The sequence below is a fragment of the Dermacentor albipictus genome, chromosome 1 (assembly GCF_038994185.2).
Source record: "Dermacentor albipictus isolate Rhodes 1998 colony chromosome 1, USDA_Dalb.pri_finalv2, whole genome shotgun sequence".
NCBI classification, from domain to species: domain Eukaryota; kingdom Metazoa; phylum Arthropoda; class Arachnida; order Ixodida; family Ixodidae; genus Dermacentor; species Dermacentor albipictus.
In genome coordinates, this window is record NC_091821.1 from 302,848,511 (window position 1) to 302,868,034 (window position 19,524).

The 19,524-nt window shown below is 43.3% G+C and overlaps 1 protein-coding gene across 6 annotated transcripts in view; it reads right to left on the reverse strand.

Annotated features, from left to right (window-relative positions):
• The window catches only part of mmd (disintegrin and metalloproteinase domain-containing protein mind-meld), a 336,846-nt gene that overhangs the window by 158,623 nt on the left and 158,699 nt on the right, over positions 1-19,524 (reverse strand). For all 6 annotated transcript variants that reach the window (XM_065455165.2, XM_065455163.2, XM_065455162.2 and 3 more), the window contains 3 exons: positions 9,758-9,829; positions 3,572-3,738; positions 270-351 (listed from right to left, as the gene is read on the reverse strand). In XM_065455165.2, coding sequence (XP_065311237.1) covers positions 270-351; positions 3,572-3,738; positions 9,758-9,829 — 321 coding nt within the window. The remainder of the gene's footprint in view (positions 1-269; positions 352-3,571; positions 3,739-9,757; positions 9,830-19,524) is intronic.

Sequence of the window (19,524 nt, forward strand, 5' to 3'; positions counted from 1 at the left end):
ACAACAAAATGTGTCTCTGGTCGCAGGAGCCCCTCCAGCTCGACGCGTGTCGGCATCTTGTGCTGCTACGATTCGTGCAACGCTTTGCATTACGTAGATGTCTGCTACAGTTGAGTCTGTGCAACTTTTTAGTTACTTCAGGTCGTATGAGGTCCCGGTTAGTACTTTCTTTCTCGCATTTTTTTCCCAAAACATACGAACGAGGTTCTATACTGTACTGCATCACAATGCTTATGCTATGCACAGAGCTTCATAAATGCACCACTCACCTGACTTATTCCCACAGCCTTCGCTGTACACACAGTGTCTGGGATGGCCATGCCCACCTCTCGACTTGGAAAGTGGCGACCTCTGCACATATTACAAACACCCTTGCTGCCCAGTCTGGCACAAAGACATCTCTTTTGTCATTACAAGGTGCCAATCCCTGAACACAACACAAAATGTAACACAATCACAGATGTTGTGCAAAGGAGAAGTCTATGATGAAAATACCCTAAGAAATTACCGTGATCACAGTGTGAACTAACATGTATGAATAATGCATAAGCTTAAAATAGAATGTCGTGGCATGACCTGCTGCAGAGGTGCATGCCAACACAGGACCAGCTGTCCATGCACTGCACCGCAATAGTGGATTACAAATGGTGATATGCTGACACCAAGATGAACGACATACAGGGACCACATGTGCACCTGTTGAGGCAACTACATCAAAGCACATGTGTGGGCCATGTAATTGTGTAAGTAGACTTAAGAGCGCCTAGAATGTATTGACCAGTGCGCCAAGTGCTGGCAACACAGTGGCATAGGGAATGATGCCTGCCAGTAGCAGCTGCATGTGTCACTGCAACACGAGACTCTGCTGATCTCCCACGTGCCATGCGCTCCAGAGCAAGCTGGCCAGTGCACAGCCCATAGCGTTGGTTATCATTCTTTTTTTAGTTGTGGCTATATACTTACTTAACAAAAATAACAAATACACCTTATTCACACTGACGAATGAACATGCCTTTTGCTGACCCTGATATGATTCGATATATGAGGGTAGATCTAGAAATAAGGTTCCCATCAATTTTAGAAATAGACAACATTGTTTATACTCATAGAAATTTACATTATTGGAGTGATGAAACTTTGCTCTATTTTTCTACATAATCCCCATCTTTTTCTATGCATTTTTGTAGACGGTGCTCCAATTTCTGTATCGCAATGTTGTAGAACTCCGCCACCAACCCGTTGAGGAGGCGTTTCACTTCTTTGACTTCATTGTTGCTCCGGAAGCGTTGGGCACTCAAATGTTCCCTTAACTTGGGGAACAAGTGATAATCACTAGGCACGAGGTCTGGACTGCATGGTGGGTGGGGCATGACAGTCCACCCAAAGTTTGTCAAAAGTTCCTGGGTTTGACGGGAGACGTGAGGGTAGGCATTGTCATGAAGAAGCGTTACACCGGCTGCCAGCCGGCCTCGTCGGCAGTTCTGAATAGCTTGCCTGAGTTTTCTTAGTGTTGCACAATAACTGTCTGAGTAGATTGTTCTCCCACATTCCACGAAATCGATCAGCAGTATCCCCTTACGATCCCAACAAACACTGGCCATGACTTTGCCAGCAGAAGGAGTTTGTTTGAGCTTCTTTGTGACTGGTCACTCTGGATGACACCACTGTTTGGATTTTTATTTCGTTTTGGGAGTGAAATGAAACAGCAACATTTCTTCACCCGTAACAACGGAGTCCAACAATCCTTTCTTATCTTCTTGACACTTTTGAAGAAACTGGCGAGCGCAGTCAAGGCATTTCTCCTTGTAGTCTGATGTCAACAGCTGCAGTACCCACCAAGCACGACACATGTGATACCCCAATTTGTCAGTCAAGGCTCTTTCCACTGTACCATAAGAACTTCCAGGAATCTGAGCAACAAGTTCACGGACGGTGATGCTCCTGTTTTGAAGCACTTCACATTGGACCATCTTGATAACTGCCTCCGATACTGACGGTCTTACCCTCCATTCTTCATTGTGGACTTCCTTCCGACCAGCACTAAACTCCTTGCACTACTTTCGCGTGTCTTGAACGGACATACACTTGTTGCCATACACCTCTGTCAACTGACGATGAATATCCACGGGTGGTGTCCCTTTGGCGTACAAAAAGTGAATTACGGAACGAATCTTGCACTTGGCGGGATCAACAATGGGAACCTCCATAATGGATGGCTGCTGAGCCAAGAATGAGCGAGGCAGCGAAGCGCGGCCGGGGGGAATCGAGAGTGGGGGAACAGCTGCATGCAGCAGTGTTGCCAGATTTCGCCTCGCACGTTCCCATGTGGCTGGAGCTCTTTGGGAACCTTATTTCTGGATCAACTCTCATATTTTGACATTGCCCGATAATGCACATGTCTTTGACATCTGTGCAACTTTCCATCATGTATCAGACTACCATTGTAATTACCAGTTACTCTGTGGGATATATTTAGCATATACATATATTAGCAGCAGCTTGGTACTTAGTGCACTGGCATGGACCTCCGTTCCTGTGGTGGAAGTGTTCAGTGGGAGCAAATATTGGTCAACCTTGTTCTGCCTGGCAGACAAAAAGGCATGTGCACTTGTTTGATCTGCATGCAACAACAATAAACCCTTTCTTTGCCCTGTCTCCTCCAAACGCACCCTTCAAAGAGGTTAGACCATTCTTTGTAGAGACAAACTGATGTGAGGGCCCTCATAATGCCATGTGGGTGCCATCAGCACTCAGGGGATCCTTGGATTGGGTGCTTGCAGTCTTTGTTCAGCAGCCACTGCAGTGGATGAAGGGGGAAGTTTACAGATGCTAACACTGGGTTGTATCTACCTACCGTATAGACTTGTGTATGGGCCGCACCCCTAACTAGACAGCCCAAAATTTGAAAAACAACTTCTGCAATGGAGAAACAATCGCACTTGGTGCCACGATGCCGCAAGCATGCATCGGCGAATTTTCTTGCGCTGCGTACTTCCGCATATCGCTACCAAACCTGGGGTGTGCACCAGTCACTGGCTGGGTTTGACCAAAACGTTCGGCTCCATGCCAGGGCCACACCTCATCAAAATTGTAATAAAAAAGTGCGGCCCTTGCACGAGTCTATATGTTAGTCATTGTTTTCTGCGTTATTCATCAGAGCTCTGTAGCTGCTCGACGTTTTCAATAAAAAGGCATTCTATTTATGTTCGAATATCAAATGCACTCACTATTAATTCCTGTACAATCTATGGCATTGTGTCTTTGCTATGGACTGCTTCTCATTATTCTGTATATTGGATACAACTACAGTGTTGAAGAACAGGATCTTTTCTGCACATTTACCGCACACAGCACATTTCAGTGCCAACAAAATTAATGAACCAGATATTCACTAAAAAATTCTAAAAAAAAGCTCAGGGCAAGAAACTAATTCACTGACAGAAATTAAATTTCTACGCGGAAATAAGAACCACATAATTTTTGCCTAATTTTTGAAGGATAGAAGCCGAAAATACTGAACCCTACCTATGCACTATGTCAAGAAGCGGTGTAGTCAATAACCCACACATACGTGAGCAGGTGAGTAGCGTCAACAGCCTGCTTGTAAAGGTTCTTGGCTGAGTAGTCAACGAAGTTGAGCAGGGCCTGGCGGATGTCGCTCGTGTGCTCCACCTGGTCCCCCGTTGCCCACGTTTCCAGGTACACAATGGAAACCCGCGTGTTCACCGTCCGGAAGTACTGCACAGTTGTAGCCCAGCAACACCTGCTCACACTGCTAATTGACTAGTTCAAAGAAAGAAGGACACATTCTTCTCATTATTATCATTACTATTGCAAACATATTGCCACCAGGCGGGGCACAATGCTGCTTGCTCTAGAGAGAACAAGGGCACATTGAATCAGGATAGTGAGTGAAGAAAAGGAGAGAGAATACAAGAAAAGAAAAATAAAGGAAAAAGGCACGTGCTGGAGAAGACATGAGAACATACACATTTGTTACATACAAAGGTGTGGCGCTCAACATTTGAAACATGGTCCAGAAATTCACAGCAAGTTAAACATCAGTGGTCAGAATGTTTAGACTGCAATCAGGAGTCTAAATTTGTCCCCTTCAGAAATGATAAAGGGGCTCAGTAACTTTGATCACATCCAGATGCACAGCCATAGTGGAAGAGAATGTTTAGGCAGAAGTCTCTCAAGTGCAGCCCATTATATCCTAATTAAGCGAGGGTAGTACAAGGTTAAGAGGCACTGCAAGATGCCACTAGGATGCAACAACTTCTACTTATTGGTGTAGGTACTCGGGCAGCATAACCAGGATTCGTACAGAATATCCGATTCAAATTTCAAGGACAATTCAAGGATTTCCAGGTTGCTGAATGGCAAAATTCAAGGAGGTTGAAATAGACTTTAGTCATAACATAAGCTAAAAAATATTCAAATCTCTTACTTTCTAGCTGCAATCCTTATACCTAAGCAGCCACTAAATTGCATACACTCTACAAGTTCTTCAGCTGGCTTTTCAAAGTCGATTTTCCCATTGTAATGTTCTGAATAACCTTGTGGCATATGACACACTTTGGTCAATGAGGCTTAGTAGTGTCTGGCTTCACCCAAAGATACTCTTCCTGCTAGCCAAATGGCTGAAACTTACTTTATTCTAGGCATTTCAAGAGCCCATTCCTCAAAAGAAGAGCCATAATGTCTGCAATGTAAACCAACTAGCAAAACGTCAAAAATGGTGGTACAGTTTGGTCACTTGATCTGGCTTCGTCCAGCACCATGATGGCAAAGGCAACATAAAGAAGCCTGTTGTCAGCGGCTATGGATATGCCAGACTGCAGTCACTTAGCGAAACTCTTAGATGAGAATTACATAGGATCATTTCCCAAAAGAGTGACCACAGCAGAGCGCTGATGTGGAGTTTCCCAGTGAAAACATTTCATCCACAGGACATCTGAATCATGTCCCAATTCCCATGCACCATTTCCGATATACATAGGACATCTGCCAGACGTCCAGTTTCAGATATCCTACCACAGATGTCCCAAGGATATCGCACATGGACCTGTTTCAGATATCCTACCATGGATATCCCAAGGTTATGCCCCATAGACCTTTTTTCACATTAACATGAATATTTGTCCTCCAATTGTGGCTTTGTCTTGAGTTTCCACTAACAGAATTATGTTTTCTCGCATGTTCGAATTACAATCTGAAACTATCATGTCCGCAGCTCGCATGCACATTGTACTTTATGAATTCTCTGATGTAATTTACTTTGAAAACTGCAATTATTCCAATAAGCCACTTGCGCTTGCCCGAAGGCCTAGAAGAATGAAAACTATGCTGCACTTGCCAACATGCGCGCGTGTGCATAACTTGTGCTTGCAATGTCTCTGTTCTTGATGCGTGGGCTCTCTGCCATTGCACCTGTCACACAGAATGTGCTGCGACCATAACTGACATTATGGCAAACACTGTGCAAAAGGCCCTGGCATATGTCCATAAAATGTACACAGCACGTTCCCATAATGTCCCCCATGGACATGCAAGGGATGTCTGCAAGACACAGCAAGTGCGTTTGTGAGGGACATCCAAAGGACGTATCCGACACAGCTCCAGGATATCCACAGGATATCATTGTTTTCACTAGGTTGTTACACTGAATGTTCAGAAGTTGCCTCCCATCCCAGTTTTCAAGGAAATCAAGGAACACATTTATTTTTCAACAGTTCTAAGAGCCCTTGAATCTCTTTTTCCAATTTCAAGGGTCTTTCAAGGATTTCAAGGAGGTGTACGAACCATGAGCAGCATAATAAACCCAACAATAAGCTAACGCAGCACAGCCCTACATAGGCAACAAGATAAGTAACAACACCTTGTGGCCGAAACCAATTTACACTCTGTATAATAGCATAATTTCAGAGGTGATTATATATACAGTCGACTCTTGTTACAGTGGATTCTGATAACCTGACAAGAAATGTCCATTTTATTCGAAGTCCGTAATATCCAAAACGTTTCACTTCTGAAACTTTTGTCGCGATGTCTAACAACTTTATGCAAAAAGTGAGTGACGAACGTCCAAAGTAAAAAAAAATTATCCGACGATTACGATACTCCCTAATGCGAAATTTGAGCGCAGCTCTATACGTGTTTCCATTTCGCGATATTTTGAAGCAAAGAATTTGAGAGAGACATGCAGCAGAGTCGGTAATGGTCGAAAATCTGATCTGCGGATCAAGCGAGCCGGCGTTTATACATGACTCGTCAAAGGTTCCAGTGTGATCGCTGGTGCCGCATGGCTTCCAGAAAGTACTATACAATTCGCATAGCGCATACAATCAGATTAAGAAACAATCTCACACAATAACAACCAAAACAAGCGCGAACGAGACCGACCCAACAGAACCAAACAGGCGCGGGCGAGAGCTTTGGCGCGAGCAGACGATAGTACGAAACGAGCGGATCGGCTGAGACCAGACACGAGTGCGCATCGAGCCGTAAGGAGGGTCCGCATGACACCAGCATCGCGCGCGCACGTCACTGAAGGGGCCGCTCTCATTGGTCTCCGCCATTCGCGGCTCGCGTCCTTCGTCTCCAACTCCAGCGAAGGGGGGCGGAGCTGGTTACGAGGCCGACAACGCCGACGACGACGCGAAACCCAGGAACGGACGCCAAAGAGCTGCGCTCTAAAAACAAGAAGTTGCAGTCTCATCCAAAAGGCGAAGCATCGATTTCGATAGCAAATTAAGCAAAATAAGCGCAGCAGCAGCACCGAGCGAATTGACTTTCATGCTGTCTCTCCCTTCAATGCGAACGTCAAAAGCACAGCATATACGAAGCTACGGGCACTGGGTACGCTTTGTCCACATCGCAGATTGCTATGAAGATGAGGCCAGCGCAGGTGCGCACTTTGCCCACATTGCAGATCGCTTTCAAGATACGGTGCCCGCACGTTCTTTGTCCACATCGCAGATCGCCTTAAGATCTTCCTCCTCTCTGGCTTATGCAATCTGGCGCAGCGCTGCTTGAAAGTATTGCTGTCACGTGCTGCGGAATGATTTCGAGATGTTTTAGATCGCACTTTGTGAACTTTACGCAATGTCCTTTCATATAAGGTCATCAGGGAAGCCTTTGGGTGCATCGGTAACTACAGTACGCAGAAATGGGGGCGCAAACATGCAACACGCATTACCAGCTGCGGTGTATGTGTTGCGGACTATTTTGTGTATGTCGGTTTTAATTCAACAAAGAGAACCGGCATCTCTGTATCACCAGCATGAAACAGTAAATCTGTTCACTATCTGATCGCTTGGCGTAAGGACTAAAACATGGGTGCGCATGCTCGTGTACGGCCACCGTAAGGCAACCACGAAACGCCTAAGCCGCAGGTGCTATCAAATATTTGTGATACACTGGCATCATTCTTACGCATTTTAAGTCTAGTAGGCCTTAAATCACTATATGTCTATGCTAACCTCCTGCATGAGGCCGATGGCACTGCTCAACACAGCAATCACTGCGATTGGTGAACTAGCATGATACATACATAACCTACGTGCTTCAGCATTGCCTTTCTGCCCTGTAAAGCCATAATATCTCAGAGGGATTGCATAAAAAGAATGTGATGGCTATATTTGAGGACAAAGTTTCCATAATACGTGTCAGTGTGTCGTAAAGAATGAAACGAACACAACCAAAAAAAAAAAAATCGGTTATCATCTTCTTTCTCGAAAAAGACAGAGAAAACAGGCCTAATGCCACAGTACGACCTCGCATTGTCACACTGCACAATGTTTATAGATCTATAAATGCTGATTCCGCATGCTTCGACGATGTGCTATATAGAACAAAAATATCTGTAATCCAGCACCTACCACTGCTTAGGATGCTTGCACAGTTCATAACCGATTGCTTTGCTGGGCAAGTATAGTTCACACTGTAAGTTATGCTGTTATTACTAACCAAAACAATTTCATTCATGGGTGGAAACCTCATCCACCGAACCAAGTAGTCACGCAATGTAATCTGCAGCTAACAGTTTGAATGCTTGTCAAAGTATAACAGCACAGCTTCTATCGTGGCAGAACGGTACCCACACTGTTACATATCGTCGCATGTGTTTCATTGCTCCTAAACCGCAGCTTAGAATAATACTGCAATAAGGTCACATTAGTGAATGGAACTTTCAGAAATACACAATTGATCTCCGAGCATGATTGTAGGCTCAAACATGTGCACACACATCGCGCTGCGTGCTCCGTCCGCCTCAACACCAGCAGAAAGTCCGGCCAAACCGACTTAAACCACATCAGTACGTCTCACAGAACCGTGTACCACGTAGAAGACACCACGTCATACTAAATAGACTGCACGAGCGTGAAAACAAACGCCAGCAACTACCACCGAGCGTATACCTGCCATGCAAAACGGAGCGCTCATCCAAGCCAGCATGCCGACAGCCCATAGATGGCGCCACTGTGTAGCTGTATGATGGCGCCCATGAAAAAACGGAGTATGTGTGTGTGTGTATATATAGTAAGCATAAATACCCAAGTTAGCTGACGAATTGATAGCCATCACTGCAGCACGATTGGTAGTGCAATGCACACGTAATGCAGAGGTTGTGAGTTCGGCTCCCACCGGTGACAAGTTATCTTTTTGTCCACTTTTATCGCCCCCCCCCCTTTTGTTTATTTTCTACATTTCAATTCCAACTACAGCTCATCTCCGTCATGCTTTTTAATTGCAGTCAATAAATTTGCCAGAACCATTGCGCTAAATGTTACGGTGAGATATAGATGCAGCGGGTGAATAATAAGACAGACAGACTGTAGAAAAGCATAGATATTAGAGCGGTTGGGCTCACTCATGTGAATCTCATGGCTATTCAACAAATCAACATGGCGTGGAGCTTTTAGGTAAGTCAAGGGGCAGAAGCATAACATTTGACCTGCATGAAGGTCACGCAGTTGTCATCGCCATGTTAATCCTTTACCTCCCATAGGCAACCCAGACACGACCATACATTTTTTCACCACATAGTTGTTTTTTCATCCACTTTCATTTACATTTATTGATCATTTCATTAATTCAATTAAGAACTGCAGATAATTTTGTCTATGCTGTTCTCAGCATCATTGTTGGTTGGTTTCTTATAATAAGACTAATAAAACTCGGGGCCCCTTGGTTTCCTTTATTCTAGATTATATAGTAGTGTTTTGAAACACCTATGTTACCTAAAATTTACTTTAACGTTCTAGCAACAATTTCAGTGATATTGGAGCAGTTTTATGTAAATTTAACAGCCTTTTGTCTCGCTTTGATGACACATTTAAAAAAATTTCGCAACACTGAGACATATGGCACATTAACTTCTCAATAAGCAGTAAAACAAGTAGTGAGCCTAGAATCTTGACGATTTTTGACGCGTTCAACAAACAGCAGCAATGCAAATGGCTAAGCTTGAGAGCTCATGCTTGCACAAGCACAGAGAGGACTGCACACAGCGCAACAGGAAGATGCCACTTGGCACAGCACCTTCTCACACACTTGTGATAATGGAAGGATGAGAAGATGTATGTATTCCTTTATCATTTTTATCATGTCTTGCAGTAAAACCTTTCAACTAAAAAATAATTCGAAGAATTAAACTGTTTCTGCCAATACACACCTTGAAAACTGTTAAGGAGAAGAAGGGAAGAAAAGTATGCTACGATTGCTTTGCTAAGAAATGTGGTAAAATACTCACCATGTCCACGCAGTTGATTATTTGTATAGCGTCGCTCATCACCTCCGAACGGGTGCTGTTACGGGCATCAAACTGCAAGCACAATCAACAGGCACTTGGCAAGATTTTTCTTTTCGTGATCCTGTTTGAGAAGCCATGGCACTTGCAACACAACCAAAGAAAGCAGCACACACGCAAAGCCCACCCTTCAATGGGAAAGTTTTGAGCACTGTTCGTGGTGGCTGCACAGAGCAGCAGAGGACAGCAAAGTGTGTGGCCCAGGTAATCTCACTTTGGACATTCTGACGTACCACAAGGAAGCGTACTTGGAGTTGTTACTGTCTTATGCATACACAAATAATTTGCAAAGCATTTCACAACATCCGTGGGTATGAAACCACTTTTTTGATCACAGGGAGAAAGTGAAAAAGTAAATCAAGATGTGCTGCTGAAATTCCTAGACAAGACTAGACTGGCTAGAACAGCTTTGCTGTACATATTACAAAAACAAAAAAGATACTCTATTGACTGAAAAAAAAAATATTTGTTTGTGCTCCAAAAGTCATGCTTGGTGATGAATCAGCTGATGTAGCACATGCATTTAAGCTACTAGGTGTCCATCTTTACGCTACTACCATATTTCTACGTCAGCATAAAAGTCCTTACATTATAACACTGTCTTTCTTCCACAATTAACATATGGCTACTTGACATGAGGAACAACCACAAATACTAATTTAAACGTATTAATGCTTTTAATGCAGAAGAAAGTATTTCATATCACAGCTGATGTTGAATATTCACAACATACAAAAGAGGTGTATGACTGCTACCAGATTGCTAAAACGTATGTATATTGTCTAGCCCACTCATACTGTAATGCTATTAAAAACACCATTCTTCCTTTTCAAACCTCCAAAAAAATATGTTTTACATGCAACACATGCTTTCCTTCAACAGATCTCACTTTTGTTATATGAGAACAAAAATGTGCTTACCCTGTATGGATAGCAAGAGTATTTAACTGACATGTTGGAATCAGTTCAGAATCAAGCAGCACATTTCATTACCCATGATAATAGCAGTCAATCAAGTGCAAGTCAAATCAAAAACGATATCTTACTCCTACCACTAAACCCCCCCCCCCCCCTCCACTTTTGGGTGACATGAAATTCGTGTTCTTGTTCCCAAGTGAAATGGGGCAACCCACTCTGGGGGATCGGCCATGAATCGGGCAATGAAAAAACTGTTATCAATTTTTTAAAATAAATTAAGGCAAAATGAAATAAGTATCTTGTAAATGGCATTTAAGGTGTCTACTGTTACAGATACGAATAATCGATTATCTAAGTATTACATAAAAAAGAATTATGCGAGCTTAATAAGTATTAAGAATTCTAGCATGCAATTCTTTTTGTCTCACGCAGAAAGATGCAGAGGACTTCACAAACATTCCTGTGGCTGTAATGCCGTACAGCAGCCACAAAGGAAAGAATTACAGCAAAAGTTCTTCTAAAAATATTTTCCATTGAATAATGAAATGGCGGCATGTCAAAAAGAAGTGTTGCAGAGATTCGCTCTCGTTGCATAAAAAGCACAAAGGTGATATAGCCAGACCAGACTTGTGGAGGCGAAAGTTTAATGGGGGGACTTGGCACCGTAGTCTTGTAATCATTACTTGAATTTTTCGAAAGCACCATTTGTTGTCCCAAGGAGAATTGAGATGCGGGAAATCAGATGCTGACAACAATGACTGCGCAAAGTTATTTGCAGTAGTATATTTTACTAATCGTACCGCAGTGATGAAAGCTGAGGTAGGTAAAATGGGGATTATAGGAGCATCGTGGGATGCTACTGCGAGTGCGTCTGCACATTTGTTCAAGGATATAGACCTTTGTGGCCTGGCACCCACATAGAAGAACAAGACATAAGTGTCTTGGGAGAAGAGAATAGAAAGTTTTTAATGAATCTGACAATTAGGATGTGGTTAGCGAAGCACAGACAGACAGGCAATCAGTTATGATTACAGCTGATGAAAGAGATAATGGTAATTTGCATAAAGCCAAGACAATTGCCAATAATTCCACCTGAAAGATAAGCATGAAGTCAGGTAGCCGAATGGAAAAAGACCAATTTAGATGTGGTGATACAATGCCCACACCTTCCTTTTCTTCACAGATGGAAGCCAGTGTTTGTAACCGGTATAACAGTCTCTGTATCTAGGTGTGCAAGGTGGTCTTCCAAAATACTATTTAGCATTTAGTATATTACTTATCTAGTATAGAATTCGGTAATTTCATTAGCTCTGTCTTTATTGATGAAATCCATATATCATCTACTCTACTTGTTAATTCTTTAACTTCTCATATGCAAGATTTATAAATGTTATATATGTGTACAGACAGACTGTATTTACAATGTATATACAAGCAGAGTGAATGGGGTTAAGATGGCTGACTAGCAACAACATGCAGCAGCCAGCATCTCACGATCTTCTTCTTCCTCTCTCTTCTTTTATCTTTCCATAACGACCATTTCATGGAGTTCAGTTAGAGGCCGGCTTTTCAGAAGATCGCAAGATTGGCAGCAAGCCGGGTAAGGTGGCTGCCGAACGTGGGAGAAAAAACAATAACGTCAAGATAACAAAGATAGGTGGTCCATTTAAAGCCTCACAGATAAGAGTCCATCATACATCCAAATGTCGCAGGATCATTGCATAGGCCAAAGGGCATGATTCTGAACTGATATAAACCATCAGGTGTGATGATGGCCGTCTTCTCGCAGTCCATTTCATCAACTGATATCTGCCAGCAGCTGGATCGAAGATCAATGGACGAGAAGTACTTAGCTCCATGCAAGCAGTCCAAGGCGTCATCAACGCGTGATAGTGGGTAGATATCTTTCCTGGTGATCTTGTTTCAATGGCGATAATCGGCGCAAAAATGCCAAGTACCATCTTTTTTTTTTCACAAGGATGACAGGCGAAGCCCAAGGGCTGGATGATGGTTCGATGACCCCTTTGCGAAGCATTTTGTCCACCTCTGATTGGATGACTCTACGTTCAGCATGCGAAACGTGCTAGGGGCGCCGATGAATAGGATTCGTGTCTCCAGTGTTGATACGGTGGTGAACAACAGATGTTTGGCCTAAAGGCCTGTCGCCAAAATCAAAGATGCCACAGCACGATTCGAGGAGGAGACGTATTTCCGTGGCCTGCACAGAGGTGAGGTCAGGTGCAATAATCTTCACTAAGTCATCTGTTAGTGAACCAGGGCTGTGAGCTACAATTGGCGCTAAGAAACCACTCTCAGCATTCAGACTTTCAATGTCAAATACGGAAGTATTAGAAACACTGGCCAAGAACATGCCAGCTGGAAGCACTTGAGGGCACAGGCTGAAATTCAGAAGCGGAAGAATGATGCCGTTATTAGTAATCGTCACCAGCGTATGCAGAAGAGCAACGTTCCGGTTCAAAAGCATGTCGATGATGGGGTGAAGGACATATTCACCGTCAGGAATCTGTGGCTGTGCGATCAATGCGACATAAGTGACTACCTCAGGTGACAGACACATATCTTGAAGCGAACACAAGTGTGGTGGAGTGGTGCTCGGAGCATCAGCGACTTGAGGCAGTTCCAACTAAAGAATGCCGGTCGCGCAGTCGATGAGAGCAGAATGAGTGGATAAAAAGTCCAATCCAAGGATAACATCGTGAGGGCAGTTGTCGATCACAGCAAAGAGAACAGAATTAGAGTGGCCGGCTATACTTAAACGTGCAGTACACATTCCAAGAACAACCAGCACACCGCCACCGGCCACACGAAGCACTCGGGCAGCTGCTGAGGTGAGGACCTTCTTTAAACGTCTACGCAAGTTAGCACTCGTCACAGATGTATGTGGGCTCCAGTGTTGACGAGTGCTTGGACAGGTACGCCGTCTATTTTAACGTCAACTACACTTCTCTTTGTGGGCACAGACTGGGTATTTGCTGCAGTACTAGGCAATGCAGCCCCACCTCCGAGCGCTGCAATTCTTAGTTTTCCGAAAGGGTGTGGCCAAAAGCAACAGGGGACGAAAAGCAATGTGGCTGCAGCGAACGGGAAGATGGGTGACATGTTTGTGGTGAACGAGACTGGTGTCCACGCGGCAATGGTGAGCAGCTGTACCACGTGTTCCTAGCAGAGTTGTCGGTGCTGTTAGACTTGGCAGTGGGTGAAACATTGCGGGTATTTCCATTAAAATGGCTCAGGTTGGTCGGCGTGCGAGGTGTTGAGGGCCACGAGTTGCGACAGTATCGGGCAACATGACCAATGCAGCGACAGGTGAAACATATCGGCTGGTCGTCCGCAGTTCTCCCCTCAGTCGGGTTGCGATAACGCATAGAGAAGTGTCGGGGTGGAGCAAAAATTGTAGAAGGGGGTTCGTTGGCTCTGGGGTTGGAGACAGCACAGACAGAATGTAGGCCAATGTTTTCAAGTTCGTGGCGAACGATGGCTTGTATGAGGGAGACTGAAAAAGGGGTAGCATCGGGGCTATGCCAACAGAAAGCTGCGGGCACCATCACGTCCAGTTCACGTCGAACGATTCGCACCACGTCCTCTAATGACGACGCATGCTGCTGTGCGGGCTGACCTTCACCTGTCAACGTTGCGGCAGTATTGGAAAGTCTGGCGAATGGTTGCAGGATGCGTTGGCTTTTGGCCTGCTCGAATTGTCGGCACTCTTTGATGATAGCATCAACTGTAGGGCAGCTTTTGCACATGAGCAAATTGAAGGAGTCATCAGCAATTCCCTTGAGCACATGCTCTACGTTCTCAGTCGCTGTCATGTTGGATCGTCTTTACAACTAAGCACCGGCACGTCCTGGATGTACGAAACATAGGACTCCATGGGGGATTGGGCACGGCAGGCAAATTCCTGCTTTGTGGCAATTTTATGGCTGGCTGGTTTGCCAAACAACTCTGTTAACTTCTCTTTGCATTGGTCCCAGCTGGTCAGCTCCTCTTCATGATTTTCGAACCACAGCTTTGCCGTGTCTCTTAGGTAGAACAACAGGTTAGCTAGCATAAGCGTAGGGTCCCATCTGTTGATTCCACTCGCGGGTTCATACATAGCCACCCACTCTTCAACGTCGGCGCCATCAGTGTCGCTAAAAGTTCCGGGGTGCTTGGGTTGCACAACCACAACCAAAGGGGACAGCGACGCAGCTGGCGATGGTGACCTTGAAGGCAGCAACAATGTTGATCCCATGTGCTCACCGTCAGTCATGGTGAGGAAGGTAATGCGACGTCCACTGCAGAGCTCCGTTTCCAGCCGTGGTACCCTGCACCTCCCACTAATATGTTAAGGGATGTTGGATGTATAGACAGACTGTATTTACAATATATACACAAGCAGAGTCAATGGGGTTAAGATGGCTGACTAGCAACAACACACAGCAGCTAGCGTCACGCGATCTTCTGCTTCCTCGCCCTTCTTTTATCTTTCCGTAACAATATCACTCCCGGAGGCATCGCAACAGCCATTGATCGCCTTCTAGCGAATTCTGCACCTGGGCCTGACGACATATGCCCTAAGCTACTTAAGAAAACAAAGCCCCAAGTAAGTCACATGTTAAGTGCTGCGTTTCAACAATCTCTTGACACAGGCTGTGCACCCGACGACTAGAAGGTAGCCCACGTAATCTCTATATTTAAATTGGGTGACCACTCTAACCTAACTAACTACAGGCCAATCTCGCTCACTAGTATTGGCAGCAAACTGCGTGAGCACACTATTTAATCTGCAGTCATGAAGTACTTGGAGGAAAATAATTTTTTTTTCTAACCAGCTTAGTTTCCTGCACAGTCAATCTTGCGAAATGCAGTTATTTGAGTTAATTACCGACATTCACATTGCTGTACCTTTTATGTGCCAGATTGACGCCGTTTTTGTGGATTTTAGAAAAGCTTTTGACAAGGTCCCTCACGCTCAGCTCATAAAAAAGCTTAGCAGTCTTAATTTAAACACTCAAGTAATCAATCGGGTAACTGAGTTCCTAACTAACCCCTATCAAACCGTTGTAGTTAACGAGAATAATTCCCCATAAGCACACGTGAAATCAGGAGTGCCGCAGAGATCTGTGCTTGGACCAATTTTATTTCTAATTTACATTAATGATATCGCTAATTTTATTACTTCCACCATAAGGTCATTCACGGATGACTACATGATATAGAGAAAGGTCACTAACGCTGAAGATGCTAATAACTTGCAGAATGACCTAAACAGGTTAGATTGTTTGTTGTTTGTTTCTACTTTATATAAATGATATTTCTGTTGGTATTTCTTCATGTATACGGTTGTTTGCCGACGATTGTGTTGTTTATAGGAAGATTAAGAGTGAACAAGATGCTGCCATATTACAATCTGACTTAGAATGTATTAATACTTGGTGTTCCACATGGAAGATGAATTTGAATTTAAAAAAGTGTGTTCATGTATGTTTTACAAGAAAGAAGAAGCGGATTGTAAATCTTTACCAGATAAATAATACCCTGATAAAAAACGAACCTATATACAAGTATCTAGGTGTGACGCTCTCATCCGACTGCTCATGGTCTGCTCATGTGGATGACGTCATTGTAAAAGCTGGTAGGGCCCTCAATTTTATTTTATTCAGAGGAACTTGAAATGTTCACAGCCGAACCTAAAGAAAACTGCTTACCTAACATGTGTTAGACCAATTTTGGAATACGCATGTGCCGTCTGGGACCCCGCGCAGAAAAACTTGATTGATAAGCTGGAAAGAATTCAAAACCGAGCTGCTAGGTTCGTCCTGGGGCGGTATGGGTGGAGAGAAAGTTGTACCGAAATGAAACTTGAATTGAATTGGGAACTGCTTTCCTCTCGGCGGAAAAAGTTGAGACTGAAGTTTTTATACCTCATATTTAATAATAAGACTGGAATTAGCAGTAAAAGCTACTTGAAAGAACCACATTATATTTCTAGGCGTAATGACCATTCACTTAAAATCCGCGAATACCGTGCCAGGACGTACTTGTTTGTGGATTCCTTTTTTGTCAAAACTATTGTGGAGTGGAATCAGCTGTGTGAAGAGCAAGTGTGCTGTACGAATGAAGATTTGTTTTTTTCCCTCCTGTAACCCCCCTGCTATAACGCCTTCGGGCAATGCGGGGTAATTCTTGAATAAAGAATAAATAAAGAAAAGATAAATGGTGCAAGGACTGGCAAATGGAAGTCAACGTGAACAAAACAAAAACTGTTTCTTTCAGCACAAAATTGAGTCCAATAATGCATCACTACAGACCAAATAACAAACCAGTTGAACATGCATCCAACTTTAAATACCTCGGTGTTCATTTTGCGTCTGATTTATCATGGAACTTACATACTGACACTATAACTAGCAGCGCTTTTAAAACACTCGGATTCATTAGGTCTCACTTGCACTTCACCAACTCCGCTACTAAACTTTTAGCTCACAATACACTAGTCTGCCTTAAACTTGATTATGCTTCACAAATCTGGAGCCCTCACCAGGCATACCTCATAGTACTCAAATCTCTTCAGAACAAAAGTCCCCGTTTCATAACAAAGAATTACTCTCGGACACCTAGCATTACCGAAATAAAAATGTCCCTAAACTTGCCTTCTCTGCAATCGCGCGGACTACTCTCGCTTTTATCTCTCTTTCAGACAATGTATCACAACGGTTCCCATCTATATGTACTTACTAAACCTGCCCTCCAAATATTCGTTCAACTAGGCCACGAATTCAAGTTGGAACCTTTCTTCGCCAGAACAAACCTGTATTTATATTCACCTTTAGTCCTCACTGTTAATCATTGGAATCAACTACCAGAAGATATTGTCTGTATAACAAACCATCACTAATTCACTTGCAAATTAAAGCTTCATCTTGGTGTCTGAATGTAATTGTCTCAGATTTGTTATGTGCTTATATTGTCTTGTTAAAAACACTGTATCATGCACAAATTCGTCCACTTGACTACTATTTTAGGATATGAATGCTCAGCCTTGTTAGCTTGTTCTGTTATGCTTTCCTGTTTAGTTTCCAAGATTTGTCTTTATAGTAGTTTATGTTCTGTTCTACCTGTATATCATTTTTGTACTCGATTGGTGAATTGATTGAAGGTTTGTACACTACTCCCCCCCATGTAATGCCCTCGTGCCTTTAGGGTACATGAATAAATAAATAAATATTCAGATATTGATAAGGCAAATGTTTAGCATTGCTTGGAAAAATATCATCAAATTCAATTTTAGCGACTGGAACATAGGAATTTAGTAGGACCACCTCACATAGGTGAACATTTAATGGGTCCAATAGTTTTTGTACGAAACCAACTGGAGGGCAACGTGAGCAATACCATTGATAGCCAAAATATGAGGCCAATTCATTAATGAAAACATATAGTTATCTCCTCTGTGGTGATGCACATAGCTTTAGAAAAGTTTGAACAGTCAGGATATAAAAACACTTGAGAAGAGAAGACAGCTGTGCTTCTGGATATAAGACATCATTAGCGACAAATTTAGGAAGCCCAAGACATAAACGTAATGCCTCTTGTTCTAATAGAACCAGACGCCGAATTTTGTATGCAGGTCTGCCAGAAAACAAAACGCAGCTGAACTCTATTATTGGGCGAACATACATGCAACAGATCATTATGAGGGCATATTGACCTGATCGATTGCTGCTAAGTCTATGCAGCATTCCTACTGCCCGTGCTTCCTTTAAGGTACTACATACACAGCCTCCAATTAAGCTTTTCGGAGCACATTACACATAAGTGTTTAAGTGAATTCACCTGCGGGTTACTTCCTTGTCGATAAAGAATCGACATTTGCACAGGAACGCTTTGAGGGAAAATTAGGATGGCACTTTTTCTGATATTAAGAGAGAGGTTAATGCCATCAAGCCACAATTCTAGGCGGCTCGTATAGGACTGTAGAGTTTGGTAAAAGCATGTAAGTCTACCGATACAGCAAAAGATGCTATGTCGTCAGCATATAAGACATCCTGTCACAAAGGTACAGTGCTCAGTAAAGCATTCAACAGCAATGGCGATAGGACTGATCCTTGTGGTAGGCCTCTTGACTGTTGATACGTTAATGAAGACAATCCGCATTGAGAGCAGTAAAATTCCCTGCCATTTAAATATTCATAAACCCATGCAACAAAATAATTTGGTAGACCTGCATTCTGAAGCACGTTTATTAGGCTTACATGTTCTACACTGTCATTCGCCTTAGTGATATCCAAAGTGACTAAGGCTGCATATTTTTTCTAACATCGAGCTAATTGAATACAACTATCTAGGTTGACATGGGCACACCAAATCGAGCACCCACGTCTGAAGCCAATTTGGCATGGGCTCAAGATCATGTTCTCTATCAGCCAATTATCTATACGGTCGTGTAAGATTCTTTTCATGAGTTTTACTAGGATAGATGTAAGAGATATTGGCCTAATGTTATCTTATACATAATGGGCACCTTGCTTTTTTAATAACGGGATTACTTTTGCAAGTCTCCATTCCGGAGGAATCCATGAATTTTTAACAGAATGGTTTATCACGGTAAGTATCTTAACCTTATCAGACCTTCTTTCGCCCACAACTTGAATTCGCCGCATCTATCTGGTTCCCCTACCACAATTATTTAATTAACATGCTTGAAGCGGTTCAGAATAGAGCCGCCTGTTTCATTTCACGCAATTATGACAACCATAATAGCATAACGCAAATTAAGCTCAATCTTTC